General features: G+C 41.2%; 1 protein-coding gene across 3 annotated transcripts in view; it reads right to left on the bottom strand.

Annotated features, from left to right (window-relative positions):
- DVL3 (dishevelled segment polarity protein 3) overlaps positions 1-23,871 on the bottom strand; it is a 163,873-nt gene that overhangs the window by 52,982 nt on the left and 87,020 nt on the right. For all 3 annotated transcript variants that reach the window (XM_068281300.1, XM_068281301.1, XM_068281302.1), the window contains exon 4: positions 5,969-6,075. In XM_068281300.1, coding sequence (XP_068137401.1) covers positions 5,969-6,075 — 107 coding nt within the window. The remainder of the gene's footprint in view (positions 1-5,968; positions 6,076-23,871) is intronic.

The raw sequence follows: 23,871 nt of genomic DNA, 5'->3' as shown, positions 1-23,871 counted from the left end.
GAGCTCTGGTTTTGGAGAGGCCAAGCGAGACCACTGTGGGATGGAGGATGATGGGGATCCGTTGATAGGATTGGTTCCCCTCAGGAGTGAAGTGGTTAATGGCTGTGTGTTGAGTTTTGATGGAACAGCAAATTTACACTGTTATACAAAATGTACACAGACTACTTTACATTCTAAGTGTCATATCTTCAGTGTTCCATGAAAAGATATTATAAAATATTTACAAGAATGTGAGAGATTTGTGAGACTGTTTTCTGCCTGAGGCCTTGTTCACACTACAAACTGCATACACGATTTTAGGGGTGCATCTTTTGACACATACCATGCTTGTTCCTACACAATTTTGGCTATTATTAATGCATTTTAACAGAAATGAAACAGACAAGAGGGAAAAAAGCAGAATGCTCTAATTTGTTTCCTCAAACAAAAACCACATTATATGTTAAAGGATACCCGAAGTGACATGTGACATGATGAGATAGACATGTGTATGTACATTGCCTAGCACACTAATAACTATGCTGTGTTCCTTTTTTTCTTTCTCTGCCTGAAAGAGTTAAATATCAGGTATGTAAGTGGCTGACTCAGTCCTGACTCAGACAGGAAGTGACTACAATGTGACCCTCGCTGATAAGAAATTCCAACTATAAAACACTTTCCTAGCAGAAAATGGCTTCTGAGAGCAAGAAAGAGGTAAAAAGGGGAATTTCTTATCAGTGAGGGTCACACTGTAGTCACTTCTGTCACACTGTAGTCACTTCCTGTCTGAGTCAGGACTGAGTCAGCCACTTCATACCTGATATTTAACTCTTTCAGGCAAAGAAAGGAAAAAAGGAACACAGCATAGTTATTTGTGTGTTAGGCACTGTACAAACACGTCTATCTCATCATGTCACACGTCACTTCGGGTATCCTTTAATGAGGAGTTTGATTTACATGGGCTGTCAATTCTAATGAGCTTCCACATTGTGGGAAAATGTGAAAACCATTTGTGTAAACAATACCTTGGTGAAAACATACCCTTGGTTCTGTCTGCAGTATCCTATAATAGTAGCAGTAGAATATTGCATCTGACAATGTGAGACACTTACCAGCTTTCTTATGTGACAACCTACAGTCCTTGGGTGCAAAACGGAAGCAGACGCCCTGCCTGGGCAGGACATCATAAAGGTGCAATCTGGCACACATGCCACTGGCTTTTGTCAGGAGTACAGGTAAGTTTATAAACTGTTATTATTTATTGTATCTATAAAGCGCCAACATAGTACGCAGCGCTGAACATTAATTTAGGTAATAATTTTCATAACTTTTTTATAAATTTTCATAGCAATGGTGATCACTTTGGGGTGAAGTGTAGTAGAGTACAGTTGTCCATACCCCCCCCCCCCCCATATCTCTATGGCAAATTCTACTATGACATCGGCTATGATAGTGTTTTCTGTGAGTCGCAGCCTATGTACATCGCGCACGCACGCGCACACACACACACACACACACACACACACACACACACACACACACACACACACACACACACACACACACACACACACACACACACACACACACACACACACACACACACACACACACACACACACACACACACACACACACACACACACACACACACACACACACACACACACACACACACACACACACCTTCAGCCCAGTCAAGAAAGAATGCAGTTTGTTACAGTATGAGATTTTGAGAGAAACTTATGAATAGGGACGTATGAGTAGTTAAACTGTGGGATATCAAACAAGTTTTGTGCACACAAGCTGCACATTATGCAGATTTTATAGGCAAAGTATGGAAATCAAAATGGCTTCAGATTTGAAATCTGTTTTTAATGATTCATGTTAAAGTGAAATTACACTTGCAGCTAAAATTATTAAAGAACCGTTCATGTGAAATTTTAAATGTTTGATTGGTAGCACTGCATACATAAGAATGCATACAAACGTCTGCAATAGTACAGGCAGTTGTTTTAGGCATTCAATGTTGTGACAAAGGAGAATTAATATTAAATTCCTTGAGGAAACAAAGTATCATTAATTCAGACTAGTTGAGCACGAACGCACCACGATTCAGTACATGTGATAATTCCCTGCCGATCCTGTATAGAATGACTTTGGGTAGAAATACGCTTCTTAAATAATAACACAATAAGGAATTTATAACTAAACCAGAGCCATGGAGAGAGCTACAAACAAAATATTTTATCAGCAGTGGTGTTGTGACCCTTTAGGTCACCCAAGGCTCTGCTATGAAAAATTAATCAACCAGCTATTGCTACTCGTTAATATATTTATGAGACATTTTATACATGAAGTTAAGCTCAAGCAGTATTTCAGTATACTGTACACATTTAGAAGGAGAGCTAAGCAATACATTATATAAAAAAGAAAAAGTATATATATATATATATATATATATATATATATATATATATATATATATATATATATATATATATATATATATATATATATATACACACACACACACACACACACACACACACACACACACACACACACACACAAACTGTATATATAGATAGATATCTATCTATCTATCTATCTATCTATCTATCTCTAAGGGAATAGGGAAAGCATCCATTTCTCTAAGGGCTCGTTTCCACTATAGCGAATCCGCATGCAGGCACCGCATGCGGATTCGCATAGTCAATACAAGTGGATGGGATAGTTTCCACTTGTGCGTCGTGCGGCAGGAATGCGGGCGAATCGCCCGCAATGCTTTTAATAGGGAAATTGCATCCGGCTTTGTCATGCGGATTTCCCCGCGATTTCGCATGCAATTTCGCATGAAATGCAATGGAACTTTGCACAGGCAGTGACATGGTTAAATTCGCCTGGCTCCTTGCCATGCGAAATCGCATGCGAAATCGCGGGGAAATCCGCATGGGGAAACGCATCCGCATGCGATTTCGTCCGCGGTGGAATCCAGGCGATTCCGCACCGCAACAGTGGAAACGAGCCCTAAGTCTGCTCTGAAGAAATTCCTACAAATGCAATGGGCAGCACGGTGGCATAGTGGTTAGCTTTCTCGCCTTGCAGCGCTGGGTCCCTGGTTCGAATCCCAGCCAGGGCACTATCTGCAAAGAGTTTGTATGTTCTCTCCGTGTCTGCGTGGGTTTCCTCCCACATTCCAAAAACATACGGATAAGTTAATTGGCTCCCCCTAAAAATTGGCCCTAGACTACAGTACTTACACTACATAATATAGACATATGGCAATGGTAGGGATTAGATTGTGAGCTCCTTTGAGGGACAGTTAGTGACAAAATATATATATATATATATATATATATATATATATATATATATATATATATATACACACTGTACAGCGCTGCGTAATATGTCGGCGCTATATAAATACTAAATAATAATAATAATAATAATAATAATAAAATGCAATCTTCAGCATTTGCCAGATCCTCTCCTATTGGTCACGGCCGTCTTTACAACAGGGTATTCCCCAGATACATGTAAAAAATGCTCCCCAGTAAAAAGGGCGCCAGAGCTAGCCGCCAGTAGAATATCAGTAAAATGATTGGTGCTCTGCTACTTAACCACTTAAGGACCAGGGCTTTTTGCAGTGATCGGTGCTGCGTGGGCTCTCCAGCCCGCAGCACCGATCAGGATTGAGCCTTGGTGAGCAGACTTCCCCCCTTTTTTCCCCACTAGGGGGATGTCCTGCTGGGGGTGGGGTCTGATCGCCGCCAGCTGTTTGTGATCTGCGGGGGGGGCTCCTCAAAGCCCCCCTCCGCAGCGTTTTCCGCCCTCCCTTCACTTCCCTCCCTCTACCTTACCCGATGAGCGGCGCAGGACAGATATCCGTCCTGCGCCTGATAGGATAGGCTTCAGCCTATCATATGCCGGCGATCCCCGGCCAATCAGAGGCCGGGAATCGCCGATCTGCCTTACGGCGCTGCTGGGCAGCAGCGCCGTATGATGTAAACAGCGGGGATTTGTTCCCCGCATGTTTACATTTCGGCGGTGAGTCGCGATCGGCGGCTCTCCGGCTGTTCACGGAGACAGCCTCTGTGAACTGGCATGGAAAGGCCGCACTATTGATGAGCGGCCGTTTCCATGCTATACCACTAACGACCCGCCGACGCTTGTTGGCGTTAGGCGGTCGTTAAGTGGTTAATTAGGATAGTAAAATAATGGTAATCTACTGATATTCTATGATAACCTAAACCATCCATGCTCACACAGAAGTCACCCTCTTCCGATGCACAACCCTGAGACCCAACGGTGGTGCCCAACCTTAGCCCTTAAGGACTCGCCCACACTGCTAACATTAAAGACCCCAGCTCCTAGCCCCCGATATCTTCTCCGCCAAAAGCAGCAATGTTTAAAGCAGCAATTAGCAGTTATAAATAGGAACTAGTGGCTATAAACCCCGGGCACCTCTGTGCGCCCAAATCTGTTTATAGCCACTAGTTGCAGCTTTTAACATTCCTGCCTTTGGTGGCTGTGCAGTTTTTAATAGGGCGTCTCCGGTCACGTTTTTACCTGCTTTGTTTTCACATGCTCAGATGGGCTGATAGGTCATCCATCTCCCTCTCTCCTTATAGACTGTTGTAACTGATTTTTTTTTGCTCTATAAAGTGATCCATCAACTTGAGAAATAGGGGACATACCCTTCCTGGACTCAATGTGTGTGTAGTACCCTCTAGTGGACTATTGTGGTTTGTGCTACATTTTCATTAAATACTGGTGAAGGTTAGCAGACATTCTGGGGTGGATTAGGCAGTTCATTTTTGTTATGCTCCCCAGGTAAAAGTCAGAAGAGTTTACAAAAACATATTTGATTTTTTTTAAGTTTAAAGCACAAGCATACACTCCACACACAGCATACACAATATACTGGTAAGTACTATACAGTAGCTGCAAGAGTACTGGTGATGCTTACCAATGTGAAAGCAGTCTTAACAGGTCTAGAGGAGACGGTGACGAGATTTAATCTGAACCACAAGTTTATAAAACATAACGGATAACTGATTTCTGGGATCATATCCCTTATGATGACACAAAATCGAATCAAATAGGGAACATTAAGATGTGTGGCCAAAAAGCAAAAATAATAAAATATATCTAAAAGCAAAATTCCCACATCAGTAGCAGCGCTAGTGCTTTGTGTATAGCACTGCCCTGACTGTCTCGATTCTTAGAGGAGCACCCATAGTGCAGTGGTATGTAGCCTGCTCCCACTGAACAGGCACAAAACACTTGGGCCCATAAGCAATTCACTATTCCTCCTAAGTTTTTTTCTAGGCGATACATTTTCACCTTCAATGTAAAATAACTTTTTAGCACTTTGCAATGGAAGAAGTACCAAAAAGTAAACAAGTACTGTCAACATTTTGAATATTTGTTTGCTTGCTGGTTGTGTAAAAGGCATTTATTTACATTTTGTTAAACATCCCCTGGGAGAAAACTCAGGTGAAAAAGTTAATTGCATATGGGCCCTTGTGTTAGTTTACGTGAGCAAAGCAACACTAGCCTAAAAACTTTTGAAGAGCCACTTACACCGCCGGGTAACACTCCATGGTCCATATGCAATGAACTTTTTCTCCTGAGGAGATATTTTCATCCTCACTTCAAACTAAATGTTCAGCATTTTACAATTGAAAAGGTACCTATAAGTTGGTGAAAAAAGTACTGTACTATTAAATTTATTTTGAGTATTTTCTTTCTTGCTGGTTGTTTAAAAGGCATTTTAGGACAAGTTGTGAAAAAAATCACCCTGAAGAAAACTCAGGAGAAAGAGTGAATGGCATATGGGCCTATGTCTCCTATCTGCCTGTTTGGGACAGTTAAGGAGGATAGTGCGTTTCTTGTTAAAAGCAGAAAATAAGAAAAAGTACCAACTAATCAATGACACACTCAGTTTACACAGCAATGAATTTAGAATCCACTAACTCACCATGTTCTGAAACTTCTTTTCTTCTTGGTCTTTCTCGCTGTGCAGACACAACAGAATCTGTCTCTGTGTCATTGTCTAAATTTTCTTGGCTTCCTCGCGTATTTGGGCTGTTAAGAGAGAAAAGCCAAAATGCTACCAAATGTTCACAAAACTGCTTTTCATTTCAAAACATTAGTCCACTACTAAACACACAAAAAAACCTACAAATGAACTTGTAGGAAACGTGAGATGGGGAAAAAAAAATATTGAGCATTTAATTGAAAAACAAAAGTTACATAGTAAATAATGGCCTTTAAATACTACATTAATCATTAGCTCTAGAAAAATAGGCTGCTAGATTGATAAGGAAAAGTATAGTTTTTCTGTAAAGGTCAAGCTTGGCTCAGCTCCTTTTTTAAATCTCTTTGCTGGTTGCGTAATGGCCCATCACAACATGAATAAGGTGCGTTCACACTCTAGTCACATCAGTCTGCTTCAGAAAACGGATAGGTTAGCAGATCCTATGTTAAACATAGGATTTGTTTAGACACATTCCCATTTGTCCATGCCACTGAGTCTGTGTCAGTGACAGAATGCAAGGTCCCAACCTGCTCGATTTTTATAAACACCAGACGAAAGTCGGGCATATCATAATACAGTAGCAATGCTACAATAACAGAATATGTCCAATGCATGGGACAGATATGAACAAGGCGTTTGTGCAATATGTTTGTGACATAACTGAGGTGATCCAAAGGAAGGTGAAAAACCTTTACAAAGCTAGGACCAATTAGCCATTATCGTCCTTGACGGAATGAACAAAACCTGACTCCTCCTGGGAAAAATGGACGAGTCAGGCTCCTCCAGCAGTTCTAAGGCAGGGTTCAGGTTTTTTTGCTTTTTTTTTTTTTTGCATGCATTTTTTGCAATAAAATCTGCGTTTGTATGTGAATTTTCACATCACGTATGTAAAATTTTAATGCAAAAATCGCATGCAAAAACCTGCACGTTTTCTGCCAAAAAGTTGAAGAGTGGGAAAACCGTGGCCTGGCAGAAAGAGAAAAAAGTATATTTTCTGACTCGATTTTGTGTTTAAAAAAAACTTATTAGACTCAAAAAAAGTATACTAGACCCTTGCTTAAAGCGGAATATAACCCTGCATTTCAACTTTGCTCTAAAACATTATTTACAGTATATTATATGCAACCAGCATTTTTTTTTTTACTAGACCAGCATTGGAAGGGTTACACAGGGCTTTAAAGTTCCTGGAGATTTCTGCAGACGCAATCGAAGCTGAAATAGATACATTTTGTTTACATAAATGTATCTAAGTGTTGAATGTGACTCACTCTCTCTGACTGAGAAGGAGCTGGAGGACAGCCAAAGAGTGTGTAACATTTCTCAAGATACATTTAACTAAATAGAATGTAACAATCGGAACTTCTGCATATCTCTCCACGGAACTTTAAACCTCTGTGTTTAACCCTTCCAATGCTGGTCTAGTAAAAAAAAAATGCTTTTTGCATATAATATGCTGTAAATAATGTTTTAGAGCAAAGTTGAAATGCAGGGTTATAGTCCGCTCTAACACATTTTGGTAAGTTACAGGAAAAAAAAATCTTATAAAAATTAATTGAACCACTTTTTGCACAGAACTCCAACAGAAATTGAACGCCAGGGAGGTTAAAAGGAAAACCAATTCCTTCTCTTGTCTAATTATAGCCATGGATATCCTTCAATGCAAGGAAAGCATCCAAGTCCCCTTTAATTGCAGATATAGAATTTGCCATAACTACTTATTGTGGAAATACATTGCACATTTGACTCACTAAAGGTGACCACGCACGTATCAATCTTCCCATTCAATTCCTTGATATTAGATTCATCTGCTGGGTATTTATTTCCTAAAATGTCGGATCGATCTATAGCCATCCTGCCAACATGGCTATTCAGTACCTGTACAAAGTATATTCTCTGTGTAATCATATTGCCTGATTTGTGGTTCTGTGAAATCAGCTCTGAGGGCTTGTTCACACTAGGGGCGTTTTTGTCATTTTTTTTAAGCACTGGCGATTCTCAAAATTGCCCTAAAAGCGCTTGTGCAATGATTCTCTATGTGAAAGTTCACATCTGAGCAGTGTGTTTCTGATCCGCTCAGAAAAGCGGTGCATGGACCATTTTTGAGGCGTAAGGTATGGAAGGTATAGGTAAATGCAAAACGCTCACAAAATCGCTTTGTGCAGCGATTGCGTGAGCATTTTTAAGAATAAATACGTTATAGTTATTCTTTTCCGGATCAAAGAGTTCACTTCCTGACTAACGTCAGGAAGTGAAAAAACGTAAACGCTCTGCAAAAGTGCTTAGAAAAGCGCTTACCAAAAACGTCCAACGCACAGAAATAAAAAATGCGTAACAAAACGGCCAATGCGGACAGCCACGCAAACGGAACGCAATTGGAACAGGGCCTTAAACAGTTAATAGTTTGCAGTGTTTACAGATTTCCTTCCTACATCTAAGGTGAAATTTTATCTCACCAAAAGGAGAGCAGCTGTTATACTGTGGAGATGTGTAGCCAGTGAGAAAAAGTCAGAGTCTTTGCTCTGAGATGAAAGAATGTGCTAGTAACTGGGAGAGTGAGCCTGGAGCAGAGGAGAACTGGTAAAAAGCCTGATGAAGATCTGAAGAGCTGTGTCTGTGAGGTGAAATCTTTCTCCAGTGACTTGTGACTGCATCCTAGCTGAACAGGAGTGTTTGCAGGCCACTATACACGATTCTGTTTCCTTCTGCCTCATCTGAAGGAATTGTAAACAACCTGAGTTATTACTAAAGTAATCAGCTGATTTTGAATCCAGTTTATTGGTATCCTATACAATAAAATGCAAGTGTCCCTGCGTCATCAACTGAATGGTTGTGTGTCCCTGGCTTTTTTGTACTGAGCATGTGCGCAGCCAGGGCAGTTAGGACAGCGGCCGGGGAGCAGGGACACAGGGCCGGACCTGACAGTTTGCTGTCTGTGTTTCACAGAGGTTCTCATTGCAATGTGGGAAATAACAGTTTTTTCCAACTGCCAAGCAAGCAGCTCCCTGTGTGCATATACTTCAGACAGTGGTGGGGAACGAGCAAGTGGGACACGTATGTGCGTGCATTGCGGAGGGTAGCGCCTGTGACCTAGCGCCCATTTAACGGGCGGGCCTTTTTACTAGTGTCTTAGCTGCCTGCATTGCAGACCTGCAGATTCAAAGATGACAGGGGAGAACCGGAAGTTATAACATAGCCAAAATGGCAGCCGCCATTATTAAATTGAAATCGAACGAAAACGGTTTGGTGTAGAATGGCGATTCAGGCATCAAATGAAAGAGGAGAGCACAAGCGACAGAAAGGTATGCATCTTTAAGTACTTTGCAGTACTGGTCGGAGTCTTAAAGACATGTTTATGAGAGGTGCTCGGAGTCCCTTTAACTGTGAGTTCAGATGCTAGGATACATCTGTTAGAACATACTGCTAGAAGGTAAATTGTTAATTTAAACTTTAATACTGGGGGGGGGGCGTGGCCAAGATGGCGCCGTGAGCGGTCGCACTTAGTGAGAGCTCCGAGCACGCTATTAATCCTGCAGTTATCCTGCCGCTTACCCTTCCTGGAACATCGCCTAACTTGAGGTGGACTGTGTCTCTGGCATCCCTGGCATTTATGTCCCGCTCTAAGACTAAAGGCACCGGCACAATGGACAAGTTTTTGTCTGGAGCTGCGCAAGAGGATAAAGACTTCCCTCCGCGCACAAGATCCCATTCGGTTTCCCGTCAAGGCCTCTCGGATCAACAGCAAGATAGAGCAGAGAGTGCTGGTGGCGTCGATTGGGAGACATCATCTAACGCTTCCTCTCCTGAACTCACTTGGCAGGAGTCGCATGCCCAACTGCTTGCCGCCATTATGGATAGCCGCACCGCAGTCACCGGTATGTTGGAGGAGGTGAAGGTGGACATTGGGCTACTGCGACAGGACCTTCAGAACCTCAGAGAAAGAACTAAGGTAATAGAGACACTGGTATCCAGCATATAAGACAGACTTGTACCGTTGGAAAGAACTGCGCAACGAGTAACTAATACTTCGGACGCCACGAGGTCTAAAATGGACGACATGGAGAACCGATTAAGGAGAAATAATCTACGTATTGTAGGTATGCCAGAAAAGTCTGAAGGGGAGAACCCTGAATCGTTTATCGAAACGTGGCTTAAGAATACATTTCAAGATGGTAACTTTTCTGCAGCGTTCGCAGTTGAAAGGGCGCATAGAATTGCAACTAGAAATCCTCCGCCTGGAGCCGCGCCCAGGCCCTTCATACTTCGTCTACTTAACAGCAGAGATAGAGATGTCATACTACGTGCAGCCAGCTTGAAGAAAGATCTTACTATAAATAATACTGCAGTATCCATATTTCCTGATTTCTCTGCTGAAGTCCAGAAGAAAAGGGTCTTTATTGAGGTGAAAAAGAGGTTGAGGACAAAAGACATTGAATACTCTATGCAGTACCTAGCACGTCTGCGAATTGTGGATGATAATAAAGTTCTATTCTTTCAAACACCGCAAGAAACCGCCGACTGGTTGGACACTCGTCCTAAGCGTTAAAGTTGCAAGTATTATATTTTTTCTGAAGGCCTGAGGGGAGAACTGATCTACCTTTTTTTTTTTGCATAATTTTGCTTAAATGGGTGGAAAAGGAAGGCAAGAGGGGGAGGGGGGCTTGCATATTTTCCCTAATTTTTATTATGACCTTTTTGCAGCTTGTTGGACAACTTGAATCTGCGACAATATAGGAAAGAGTGCCCTTTAAGTGATATAGTAATAATTAATGCGCATTTACAGGATCCGAGTATTTTACTATTACTAGTGGACTATATATTCGCCAATAATATGCAATTACGAGCACGGTATGGATAATTGTATGGGATGACTTCTCTGCTCTCCTATCTTCAGCCCTAGGAAGTAACTGGGTGCTGCATTCTATACTGGTACATTGGGACTCTGCTCTTGGTGTTTTGTCTAACTATCAAACAGCTGTATATGCATATCGAATATTCCAATCGTAAATTAAGGGGATGTATCTATTCTAATGTGCTTTTATATGTTGTGAGGGTTCTGGGGGGTTGGGGGCGGGTGATATAATGAACATGATGATGTGCTCGGGGGCTAAAAGTTTATACTATATATATCTGATCTACAACTTATACTAGATAGTTTCTCTTTATAGGGACAGTGTAGGTTGTGATGAGGATGGTTTGAAGTGTCTCTGCTCATTGCACTTAGTGCCAAGCAGTTATTACTGCTAGGTTCAGGAACTCTGAACTATAGCCCTCGTGTATAGTTTGTTGGGATCTAGGCCCATGTGGTTAGTTTGGTTCAAATTTCAGGACCACTTGGGCAGGGTTATTGTTTTATTACTATTTCTGTTTCTTCTTAGGCCGGTCACTCTCTCTCTGATGGATATAGCTCTAGTGGACTTCATAATTTCTGTCGTTGTTAACCCCTGTCTAATAACTCTTAAAATATTCAATTATGGATAAATTAAATATTGTGTCATGGAAAGTACGTGGTCTCAATGATCCAGTTAAACGACCCCTTGTTCATTCTTACTTAAATAGGTACAAGCCTGATCTTTTGTGTCTTCAAGAAACCCATTTGATCTCAGAAACTTGTGTCAGATTGCATAAACCTTGGGTGGGCACCCAATACCATTTCACTTTTTCCACATTTTCCAGTGGGGTGTCAATATTAGTGCATAAACGGTTGAATTTTCAAATAAGACGGGTGTTAACGGACGACAGAGGTAGATATGTCTGTATAGCAGCACGTATAGAAAATGTCCCAATAGTAATCATCGGTTTATATAACCCTCCACCTGCAGCTAAGGCCACATTGCACCAGGTAGTCTCCTTTGCTTTAAACTATCCAGAGGCAGGGATTATTTGTCTAGGTGACTTTAATATGCTTATGGATGCATATTTGGATAAATTTGGATCGCAGAGCGGTGCCACTAGAACATATCTATCTAGATATATGGAGGCGCTAGATTGGATAGATATTTGGAGATTTAGAAATCCTAATGTTAAAATGTACTCTTGTCATACAACTCAAAAGAATATGTTATCTAGAACAGATTATGTATTTCTGACTAGACAATTAATACCTATGGTCATTGATGTTCAGTATTTGCCTCGCGCCATCTCCGATCATTTACCTATCCTACTACAACTAGAGGTCTTAGATGTCCCTAGACATATGCAGTGGAAGCTAAATCCATTCTGGATGTCTCAGCTCTCTGACCTGGATCTTGTGGCTGCTGAGCTAGTGGAATACGTGGGCAGGGACCAGCAGGTTGAGAATACACACATTATTTGGGAGGCGCTTAAAGTCTTTTTAAGAGGATCATTTAATTCTGCTATCTCTGGTATTAAAAAGACTAATAAACTTAAAGGAGAGGATCTACTTAAACAAGTGCGTAAGTCAGAAGTGATATATACAACACAACCTACAGATGAGAGTTGCAACTCTTGGAAATTAGCAACTAAACGCCTTAATGATCACTTAAAGTTGCACGTGCAAAGGACACGTTTTTTCCAAAAGCAGCAATTCTTTGAATTGGGAAACCAATCTGCTAAGCTCCTGGCATACCTGGCACATGGCTGCAGGGGATCCACGGTGATAGTTGAAATTAAAGCCAGTGATGGAACTATTAGAACTACGACTCCAGAAATATCTACCTGTTTTCTTGAGTTCTACTCTGAACTATATAGAACCCGCTTGAATAAAACTCCATTACAAATAGAGCAATATGTTCAAAATATTTCTTTGCCCACCCTTACTAAGGAAGAATCTCTTCTACTAGACAAAGATATTTCGCTTGAAGAAGTGCAGGATGCAATTAATTCCTTAACTAGTAATAGGTCCCCAGGCCCTGATGGCTTCCCAGCTGAAGTATTCAAAAGATATAGTGACACTCTTGCTCCAGTACTGCTAAAAGTATTTCAATCAGTTACTGAGACAGGATGTTTGCCACATTCCTTCTATGACGCGACAATTATATTGCTCCCTAAACCAGGCAAAGATCTCCTAGATTGTTCCTCTTTTCGCCCTATTTCATTACTGAACAGCGATCATAAAATATTCGCCAAGCTTCTTGCCAATAGAATCCAAAAAATTATCCTTAAACTCATACATCCAGATCAAACCGGATTCATGCCCGGTAAATCCACCTCTATCAATATTCGGGAAAAACTTTAGTTCATATGCAGATCGACCATGATTTTGGGGGAGATAGGGCAATTTTATCATTAGATACGGCGAGTGCTTTTGATACAGTGGAATGGCCCCTTTTATGGGAAGTTCTCAAGAAATACGGCTTTACCTTAAAATTTATTAGTTGGATAAAGGCGTTGTATGCATACCCCCAAGCTAAATTATTAGTTAATGGATGTATTACAAAACCATTTGATCTATGTAGAGGTACGCGTCAAGGGTGCCCATTGTCGCCATATTTGTTCGCTCTCACAATAGAGCTATTAGCTGAGCGTATTAGAACACATGCTGATATTAAAGGGCTAGGAATTAATTCATATATAGATAAAATTGCGCTATACGCAGATGATATGATTGTTTATCTTAGAGATACCAATCAGTCCCTCTCTTCCTTGGTTAATACCATCGAGGAATTTTCTGAATACTCGGGCCTTAAAATAAATTGGCAAAAATCTGCAATACACTATTTAGATGGGCAAAGTTCTCAAAACCCAGATGTGGCTGGAAGATTGATGGAGGTGGATTCATTCAAGTACCTTGGAATATATATAGTTAAATCCCCTTTAACCTTTTATGAACTTAATATAGCATCACTGTTAGATTTTGTTAAGGCTAAAACTAAAATTTGGCATCACCTCTTAATGTTATAGGTCGTATTAACCTGATTAAAATTATAATTTTGCCTAAATTATTATATACACTGGATCATTCTATGGTATATATCCCTAAAAGATTTTTCGCTAAGCTGGACTCATTGATATCCACCTTTATATGGTCTGGCTCTAGGGTGAGGGCGGGGATAAAAAAGCTCCAATGTCCAAAGGCGTTAGGTGGACTAGCACTACCTAATTTTAGGCTATATTTTCTTGCTGGTCAGTTGAGATATCTTCAATATTGGACTACACAACAACCTGCTATGCCTATATCAGAGAACCTTCTAGCTCAATATGTACATGAACAAGACCTTACTGCTTATTTAATGGCACCAAAACTACAAACCCTATGTACTACTACAATTCTTCATACTTTGGCCATCAAGGTCTGGAATGCCACTAATGCTGTTCTAAAATTCACTGATTTGTTGAGTACTGGGTCATTATGGCATAACAGGTTGTTTGAGCACTTGTACTCTTTTGCGGGATCAAGGGACTGGGAATGCAAAGGGGTGGTTAAACTATGTCATATTTTCCAAAATGGCTTATTTAGAGAATTTGAAGACTTAAAATTGGCTTTTGACCTACCACAGCACTACTACTTTAGATATCTTCAATTGCGTCACTGTGTAAATGTTCAATTTCCTGGGCATACTGTAAAATTGTCAGATCATCCACTCATTGGGATATTAAGGACACAAGGTATGCAGGGCTTAATCTCAGCTTTATATACCTCTTTAATTCAAGCTTTATCAGAAACCCTTTCAGATGACCTTAAACTGAGATGGGACGCTCATATTTCAGACATTGATGAGGAGGAGTGGGAGGATGCGCTGTTATCACCCTCACTGGTATCGAAATAAACTTACACAATTTTATATTATACAGCAAGCTTATCTTACTCCTACTATTCTTTCTAAATTTGGCAGAGGGGTACCCTCCTGTTGCCCTAAATGTAATCAAGTCAATGCAGATTTCTGACATCTCTTCTGGGAGTGTCCCTTAGTTAAACAATTCTGGGTACAAGTTACTACTTTTCTTTCTACTATTACAGAGATAGTTGTTTCAGTGGATCCCAAATTGTGTATTTTAGGTTTGATGACAGAAGACTATGCTACTAAATTCCAGAAAATACTGCTAAGAGAGACCCTATTTATGGCCAGGAAGGCAATAGTACTACATTGGATGGCTGCGTCCTCCCCATCCCTTCAACAGTGGCTCTCTTTGATCAATTATATGCTTCCTTATCATAAGTTGGTATATCTTCATAGAGGCTGACCTACTAAAGTTATTACAGTGTGGAGTGGCTGGATTGATTCACACTTAACAACTGTAGATATATGATCTAGAAATGTTGGGGGTAACACATGACGGAATTTTCCTTATGCAGTGAGAAGTAGCTGGAGGATACTTCCCTGTTAGGCGCGGAGAGAGAGTGACATGGCCATGTTAACTGTTAATATGTTGAAATATTGGTACTGCCACACTACTGTTATCTTAATAGTTTACTACTTATTGGGTAAAGGAAAGGTCTACAATATGTGCTAAATTATGAGAGGTCTACTAGCTATAGGGTTGAGAAATTGCAGCTATTGATGTCTTAATTAAAATGTGAAAAGCCTATATATGTAGAGATCCTTCTGTAATATACCTGAATATTTATGTATGACATGGTGGATCTTGTTTAATTGTTTATGTACCAATAAACGTGTTTAAAAAAACAAAAACAAAAAACTTTATTACTGGGTCTCCAGATGCAGTAAAATTGCTTAGCATTCTACTAGTGGTTTATGTGTATCACTGGAGGTTGGGGTGTCACCGGAGTTGGACAAGAGCAGCACCCATGCAACACAGCTACAACTTCAGCTGCGCTACAGATCTTTAATCTCTTTTGACTAAAAATTGATCAATAGTATCAATCGGACTGGATGAAAATTTTGAAACAATTGGGAGCAGGGCAAGAGCATTGGCAGATCGAGTTTCTATAGCTTTGCACTGCATCGAACAGTGTAACTCTGCAGTTCGATCAATTTTAAATTGATTCACTGCTGGAATCTATTGGAAATTGGTGTGCTGTGTATGGTAGGAATCAGTTCCTTCTGAATCGACTCTATTCAGAAAGGAATGGATTGTTTTGGAACATTGGGTAGAAATCTATAAAGGTAGCCATACATCAAACGACATGGCGGCTAATTGACGATCCAATTCGATAATTATAAATCGAATAGCATGAATATTGGTACCACCAAAAACATGCCCGATCGACGATGAAACCAATTTTGGGTGGAAAGTGGTCACTTGTATCAACTGAACATGCAACAAAATCCTGGGCCGGTGTGCTCGCACGGTGGTAACAGTGGGCGATATCAGGCCAACCAATGAACGAAACGGAACCCCTGGGGCTGTCCCCCCTAGTGCCTGATGCCCGTAGGCTCAGTTTCTGTAACCTTACAACCTTCAAATCTATTTTTTTGCTCGTCTCTGCACCTACTCTAAAACTGAAATGGCCCTCCTGTAATGTGTAGCCCAAACTTAATTCCATAAACCAGATGCGGCCTTACAAGACAGCTAAAGAGTGGCAGTATTATGCTAGCATTCCAAGTAATGCATCCCACACTTTTATTTGCTTTATCTGCAGCTGCTTGGCATTAACCCTTGGGTACAAAATGAGATACTTAAAGAGAGGGAAGCTTCAGAATCCTATTGAGGCTCCGATGTTCACCGTCACTGAGCATGGCCCCTGAAAGATAAGCGACAAGGCATAAGTTAGAGCCACGAGCTACTGTTTATGCACGGCCATGCTCGCGTGGCTACTGCACAGCCGAGCTTGTAACAGAAGAGGAGTGTGGCCCTGATGTGGAGGGGGTCGCACTCCGCGACAGAGGACATCGGACCACGGAGGGAAGCCTCAATAGGATCCTGAGGCTTCCCTCTCTGCAGATTATTTTCTTTTTTCAAACCAGAGCTTCGGCTGGGGATCGCTTTAAATAAGATAACTGCATTGAATAAGATTGTGTATAAGCTCCTTGGTTAGTGACTGTATAATAAATCACCCTGTAGCAGTATGAGCAACAAACAGGTGGGAAGGCTGTATCATAATACTATTCAACCTTGTCACCTTAGTAGTACAATCCAATCTTAGTAATGATGCTCTGCTGAATCTTAAGTGTTAATGTGAACTTACTGTTTTTTAAGCCCAGACAGTACTTCTTTCACAACGTCATGTAACAAACATGGTTTTATCATTCCATTTTTAACTCCTACTTAAAGGAAAGATGCAGGCTGAAAAAAACCCTAACTACTTACCTGGGGCTTTCTCCAGCCCCTGGCAACCATCCTGTGCCCTCGTCGCAGCTCTGCATCCAGCCAGTAGCCCGTGGTCCCCTCCGATGCAGATGCTGTCCTCGCCAGGTCAGCATCTACTACGCCTGCATGAGAGCCGCTCGTGTCATGCTGTCATCTGAAGTGTACTGCGCAGGCGCGGTAGTAACTGTAACCAGTTATACCAATAGGCAATTTGGTACATATATTACCACTCTCTCCTGTACATATGGCACAGATGCTATGTCAAGAAGCATGTAGCTTAGACTTCCATATTGCACAACAAAATCCCAGGTCTATTGTTAGGCCAGAAATGTGGTTATTTCACATTGTTGCAGCACTCACTCTGATAAAGCATCTGTCTGATCATTCACAAAGGTGGTAATTTACTAAAGCCCATGTGCAGTGAAACACTCAGCAGTTTCACTCTGACCACTTAAAACACCAAACCACATGCTGTATTTTCAATAAGAAAAACTGTTGAAGACTTAGATTTCATGATCGAGTCATTACCAAATTGTACCGATTCAAGCCATCAGATGAAAGATGAAAACATTTTTTTTTTTTGTAAATACATCATGTACAGTACTCAATCCTTTTTGATGCTATGGTGGCTAGAGTCATTATTAGTGAAGCTCAGCAAGGGACCATCACACTGACTACAAAATTTTAGTCAAAAGATCAGCTCTCATCCACTACACTATCTGCCGGGATTTTGGCTTCAATTCATCAACACGCATTCGATAACTGAAGTCCTTTCGTTAAAATAGTGCATTCGATAAATAACGTGTCTGGACTGCAATTCATCAATATTTTATCCCAGATTTTCCGCATTCGCTAAATTAAGGATCGCATTCGCTAACCCTTCGGTTAACCTTCGTTAAGGATTCGATATATATCGTCATGTGCGCTATTTCAACGAATCCATATCAGAAACAGACTGCATTGTGGGTGAAAGAGGCTGGGTTTGTACACCTCGTGACCTGGATTTTTGCGCCACAGGAGGCCCGGACATCCGAGAGGAGGAGAGCAGCCGAAAGAAGACGTGAGAAGACAGAGGGCGTGAGACCAGAGAAGTGAGAGGCGGAGTGAGTCGACAGACGGGGACAGAGGGCGTGTAATGGCCGGCGGTAGAAAATGTACTCTCCGTGCGCTGCTGCAATCGTGTGTAAGTATATATATTTTTTCAAATAAATGTAACTGCGTAGTTCCATGTATATTTGTAGTAATATCTTCGGTTGATTGTCAATTTTAGTTCCTGCGTAGGTGGAATTTTCTATTGTAGTAACAGTGTAGGTGGTTTCCTCTTTATAGTAACTCACTAGGTGGATAACTAAACATTAGCTTACCTGGTAATTTTATTTTAGGTAACCCTCCAGGACAGGTATACATCGAGATCTGGCCCCTCCCAGGAAACATCCACAAGCTTCTCTATAAGTAAAAAGATTTGTCAGGTATCCGGCAGTATATAACCAAGAAACAACTACCAACAGGTCTCAACTCCTGACACCTAACCAATAGTGTATTACAAATATACATAATTACTATTATTAAAGAGTAACTGTCAGGCTGCAGAAGATAATTTAAACCTCTATTCTCCTGTGTTAAACAGTTTAGACAGAAGCCAAAAAGACATTACTAAAGATAAAAATCTCTCTTACATTTAATGTGTGCTTATCAGCACAGCTAAGCTCCTAAGGACGACGCAAGCCGCATTCCATACTGCAAAGCATTCTGGGGCCCTCCCCTCGGCTGCTAAGGAGAAGACGGGATCAAGTTTCAGCAGCTTCTAACTCAGTCCAGCCACAGCACAGATAAATCTCCGCGGGCAGAGTACACTGCAGGAGTCAGCTATTGTTCCTAGCCACATGGCTCATTAATATTCACTGCACACTGTGTTATTCTGTACGAGCTGTTCTGTGATCAGAAGCAGGCAGGACATGACGACACATTTGGCTTCACAAACATGGAACCTGCCATGGGCTGTCAGGAGCATCATTCTCTGCATATACTATATAAAAATTCTGTGAAATCCAAACGTGGACAGTGAAATGCATATGTAATGTAAGTACAGCCAATCTTTAGCTACTGATATATGTGTTTATTTTCTCTGAGACCTTATACCTAACAGCTCCTCTTTAACACTTGCCACCGCTTTCATGGTGCTGCACAAAGTCAACATATATTCATATATACATATCTTAATCATAACGGAACAATATGGGTGGGTTACCCCACCTGTCCTGGAGGGTTACCTAAAATAAAAGTACCAGGTAAGCTAATGTTTAGTTTTTTCCATTAACCCTCCAGGACAGGTATACATCGAGATGATACTCAAGAAAACACTAACCTTAGGGTGGGCTGACCGCATGTAAGACTTTCCTTCCAAAGTCCTGGTCTGATGAAGATATCCGATCTAGTCTGTAATGCCGCATAAACGTTCCCAGATTCTTCCACGTTGCTGCCTTACAGATTTCCAGAGGAGAAGCACCAGCTCTGAAGGCCCAGGTTGTTGCTGTCCCTCTCGTAGAGTGAGCTTTAAGATTCTTTGGGGGTACAACCTCCATAATTTTATATGCTTCCAAAATGCATAACTTAATCCAGTTAGCTATCGTTCTTTTTGAAGCTTTCTGCCCTACTAATTTGCCTGTGAAATTTACAAATAATGCTTCAGTCTTTCTTAAATCTTCCACTCTTTCCAAATAATCTTTTAAGTATTTGTCTCACATCTAATAAATGTCGTTCCTTTTCTTTGTCATTTGTCGGAATTGGATAGAAAGTTGGCAGTATAATTTCCTGAGATCTGTAAAAAATATCTCCAACCTTTGGAATAAACTCTAAACTAGTTCTAAGGACTACCCTGTCCTTATAAAAAATACAATAGGGTTCCCTACAGGATAATGCCTCTAATTCACTAACTCTTCTTGCAGAGGTAATTGCTACCAAAAAAATAGTTTTAAATGTTAACAAACGCAAGTCCATTTCTTTGTGGGAATCGAAAGGAGGCCTAGTTAATGCCTTCAATACTAAGGATAAGTCCCACTTCGGAAATGGTTTAACCGCAATTGGTCTATTCCTTTCTATTGATCTCACAAAACGAGCAATTAAAGGATGGGTGGCCAATTGTCTGTCCAAAAAAACAGAAAGAGCTGAAATTTGTACTCTAATCGTGCTTAGAGCCAATTTCTTCTCTACTCCACTCTGGAGAAACTCTAATACTGTAGCAATCTCATTAGACTTAAATCCTGATTGTTCCTTCCATAAATTATATGTCTTCCAATACTTCAGGTATATTGCCCTCGTATTCTTCTTCCGACTCTTAATGGGTGTGTCTATCACCTTGTCTGATAAGCCATAGCTTTTTAGAATCCGCTCCTCAGTAACCAAGCTGTTAACTTCCATTTTTTGATGTCTGGGACCAGCTGCCTCTGAATTAATACTTAATTGTCCTGAACAGGCAGAGGTAATGGATCTGCTACTTTTAACTTCAGCAGCAGAGGATACCATGACCTTCGCGGCCAATTCGGGGCGACCAGAACTACTTTCCCTTTGGATGCTGCAATCTTTCTCAAAACTAGAGGTAGAAGGTTCAATGGTGGGAATGCAAACGCTAGACTGAAGTCCCATGTTTGAGAAAGAGCATCCACTGCCGTCGGATTGTCTTTGGCGTTCAGGGAAAAAAACTGACGACATTTGGTATTCTCTCTGTTGGCGAACAGATCTATGACTGGAGTTCCCCAAACGGATGTTATCCATTGGTATACATCGTTGTTCAATTGCCATTCCATATTCGATAGCTGTTTGCAAATGAGTAGATCTGCTAGTAAATTCATAGAACCCTTTAGATGAATTGCTGTAAGTGACAACAGAGTCTGTTCTGCTATGTTCAAGATTTCCAAAGCTAGTGTCAATAGTTTGTGTGATCTCGTTCCTCCTTGGCGATTTATGTAGGCTACGACTGTGGAGTTGTCTGTCCTTAGCTGCACATGCTTTGCCGTTATCAAATGTTGAGTTGCTATAAGGGCTAACTTGACCGCCATTAATTCCCTGTAATTTGAGGACTGACTTCTCATATGCTGCTGCCAAAGACTCTGTACTTTGAAATCCTGCACATGGGCCCCCATCCTGACAGACATGCATCCGTGGTCAGGATTACTTGTGTAGGGAACTGCCAAGCTCTGCCCTGAGATAACGAGTGGGGAACTGTCCACCATTCTAAGCTCTCTTTCACTGTCTCCGGAATTTCTATCAATCGGTCCAGAGACTGGATTGTCTTGTCCCAATTTCTCAACACCCAGGACTGCAGTATACGAGCATGTTTCATGGCCCACTGCACTGCCGGAGCTACTGAGTTCAACAGACCCAACAGCCTCATTGCATTTCGGATCGACATTACATTGCTTTTCCTGAAATCTTCCGTCTGTTGCATGAGTTTCGCAACTTTTTGTTCCGGTAGGAACATTTTCTGTTCTATTGAATCTATCATAAATCCTAGAAAGAGAATCCTCTGAGTGGGCTCTAATTGTGATTTCTCCAGACTTATAATCCACCCCGCTTGTTGAAGCTCTTCCACAACTATCTCCCTGTGTAGTAATAATGTTTGTCTTGAATCTGCCATTATCAATAGGTCGTCCAAGTAAGGAACAATCATTATTCCCTTCTTGTGTAAGTGGGACACTAGCTCGGCAATCACCTTGGTGAAAATTCTTGGAGCGGACTTTATGCCAAAGGGGAGGCAGCGGAACTGATAATGGGTTATCATTGTACCCTCTTTCACCGCAAACCGGAGAAATCTTTGAGATTTCGCTTCTATTGGGACATGCCAATAGGCGTCCTTCAAGTCAATGCTGAGCATGAAACAATTGGCTGTTAGCAACGTTCTGAGAGAATAATTCGATTCCATTCTGAACTTCTGATGTTTTATAAAGGGGTTCAGTGGTTTGAGATTTAAAATTAGTCGATACTTTCCTGACGGTTTTTTCACCAGGAAGATTTTTGAATAAAATCCTCTCTTTTGCTCCAGGATTGGTATCAAAGTGACTACCTTCCTTGTTAACATGTCTTGCAGAATGCAAGACATGGCTGCCTGTTCCTCGACTGACCTTAAATGTTTGGTCACATTGAATTTCACTGGGGTTTTTTGATGAAATACTATGTGATACCCCAGTTTGACCAGATTGAGGATAAATGGACTGGTTGCAAATTTTTGCCACTGTGGGAAAAAAGCGCCCAACCTTCCCCCCACAGCTTGTTCGCTGTCACTGCTGTCTTTTAGCGGCGGGGTCTGAACCGCCAAACAATGCGTTTGGTCTGTTTTGCTCGCGTGAAAAAGACCAGGGCTTACGTCTATTTTGGGGTTTGGCTTTATTTTCTTGACGGTTCTTACGAAAAAATTTCTTCCCCTGTCTAAATGGTCTCTTTTTGGGGAACCCTTTCTTTCTGTCTGATGTTCGTTCCAATATTTCATCCAATTGTGGACCGAACAACAGATCACCAGAAAAAGGAATAGTACATAACTTGTTTTTAGATATATTACTACCCTCCCAGGTCTTGATCCAGATATTTCTCCTGGCTACATTAGACAAAGCTGCAGCCCTTGCTGTAAGGCGAATGGACTCTGTTGCAGCGTCAATAATAAAATTTATGGCTTTGAACATCACGGTAAAGGAATTTAAGATTATTTCTTTACTGGATCCCATCTTAATGTGACGCATTACCTGATGCATCAACAGATCTAAGGTGCGTCCCACACACGTAGTTGCAGCCGCTGGACGGAAATTTGCACATATAGCAGACCAAGTCTTTTTTAGAGCAAACTCTGGTTTTTTTATCTGATTGGTCTTTAAGGAAACCTAAATCCTCAAAGGATAACTCATTTTCCTTTTGTACCTGTGAAAAGGCCGCATCCAGCTTAGGACATTTGTCCCACAGCTTACAGTCTTCCTATCCGGGTTTCTCCACTTTGTACCTGTGAAAAGGCCGCATCCAGCTTAGGACATTTGTCCCACAGCTTACAGTCTTCCTATCCGGGTTTCTCCACTGGCTATCAATTAACTGCTTAGTTGATGAATGTACAGGGAAAACCATTGGTTTCTCCCCCTCCATTCCTGCGTACAATGCATCATGTGTAGATACTGACGAAGGCGTTTCATCTTTTAACCCTAATGAATCATAAATTCCCTTTAATAACTCATCTGTCTCGCTGGCAGAGAACCTAAATTTAGACGGTTTATCCTGATCTTTCTCTGATAATTCTTCCTCAGAATCACACTCAGAAATCTCATCTGAGTATTCTTCTGGTTCAGAATCTGACAAAACAGGACGATCCGTTTTTGCAGTTGCTTTCTTATGCCCTGTCTCAGAAGGTAATGTTTCTCCTATAGAGACATCAGTAGATTTCCCAGTAGGTATAGCTGTTTTATCTATAGGATAACCAGTCGGAATTTGTTGCGGGCTTGTATCTATAACAATAGGAGACTGAGCAATGACCACAGGTTGCTGTATAACCGGCTGTGCAGCAGGAGCAGCAGAAGGTACAGTTCCAGAACTAGTCGGTATTTGTACAGGTGGTTGATTAATAACAGCTTGAGCAGACATGGACTCTCTAAAGACCTTCATAGATTCTGACATTTCTTTGCGGACCATTTTCAAAAAATCTT

Source organism: Hyperolius riggenbachi, chromosome 4 (genome assembly GCF_040937935.1).
Source record: "Hyperolius riggenbachi isolate aHypRig1 chromosome 4, aHypRig1.pri, whole genome shotgun sequence".
Lineage (NCBI taxonomy): Eukaryota > Metazoa > Chordata > Amphibia > Anura > Hyperoliidae > Hyperolius > Hyperolius riggenbachi.
This window is presented reverse-complemented; position numbering and strand designations above follow the sequence as displayed.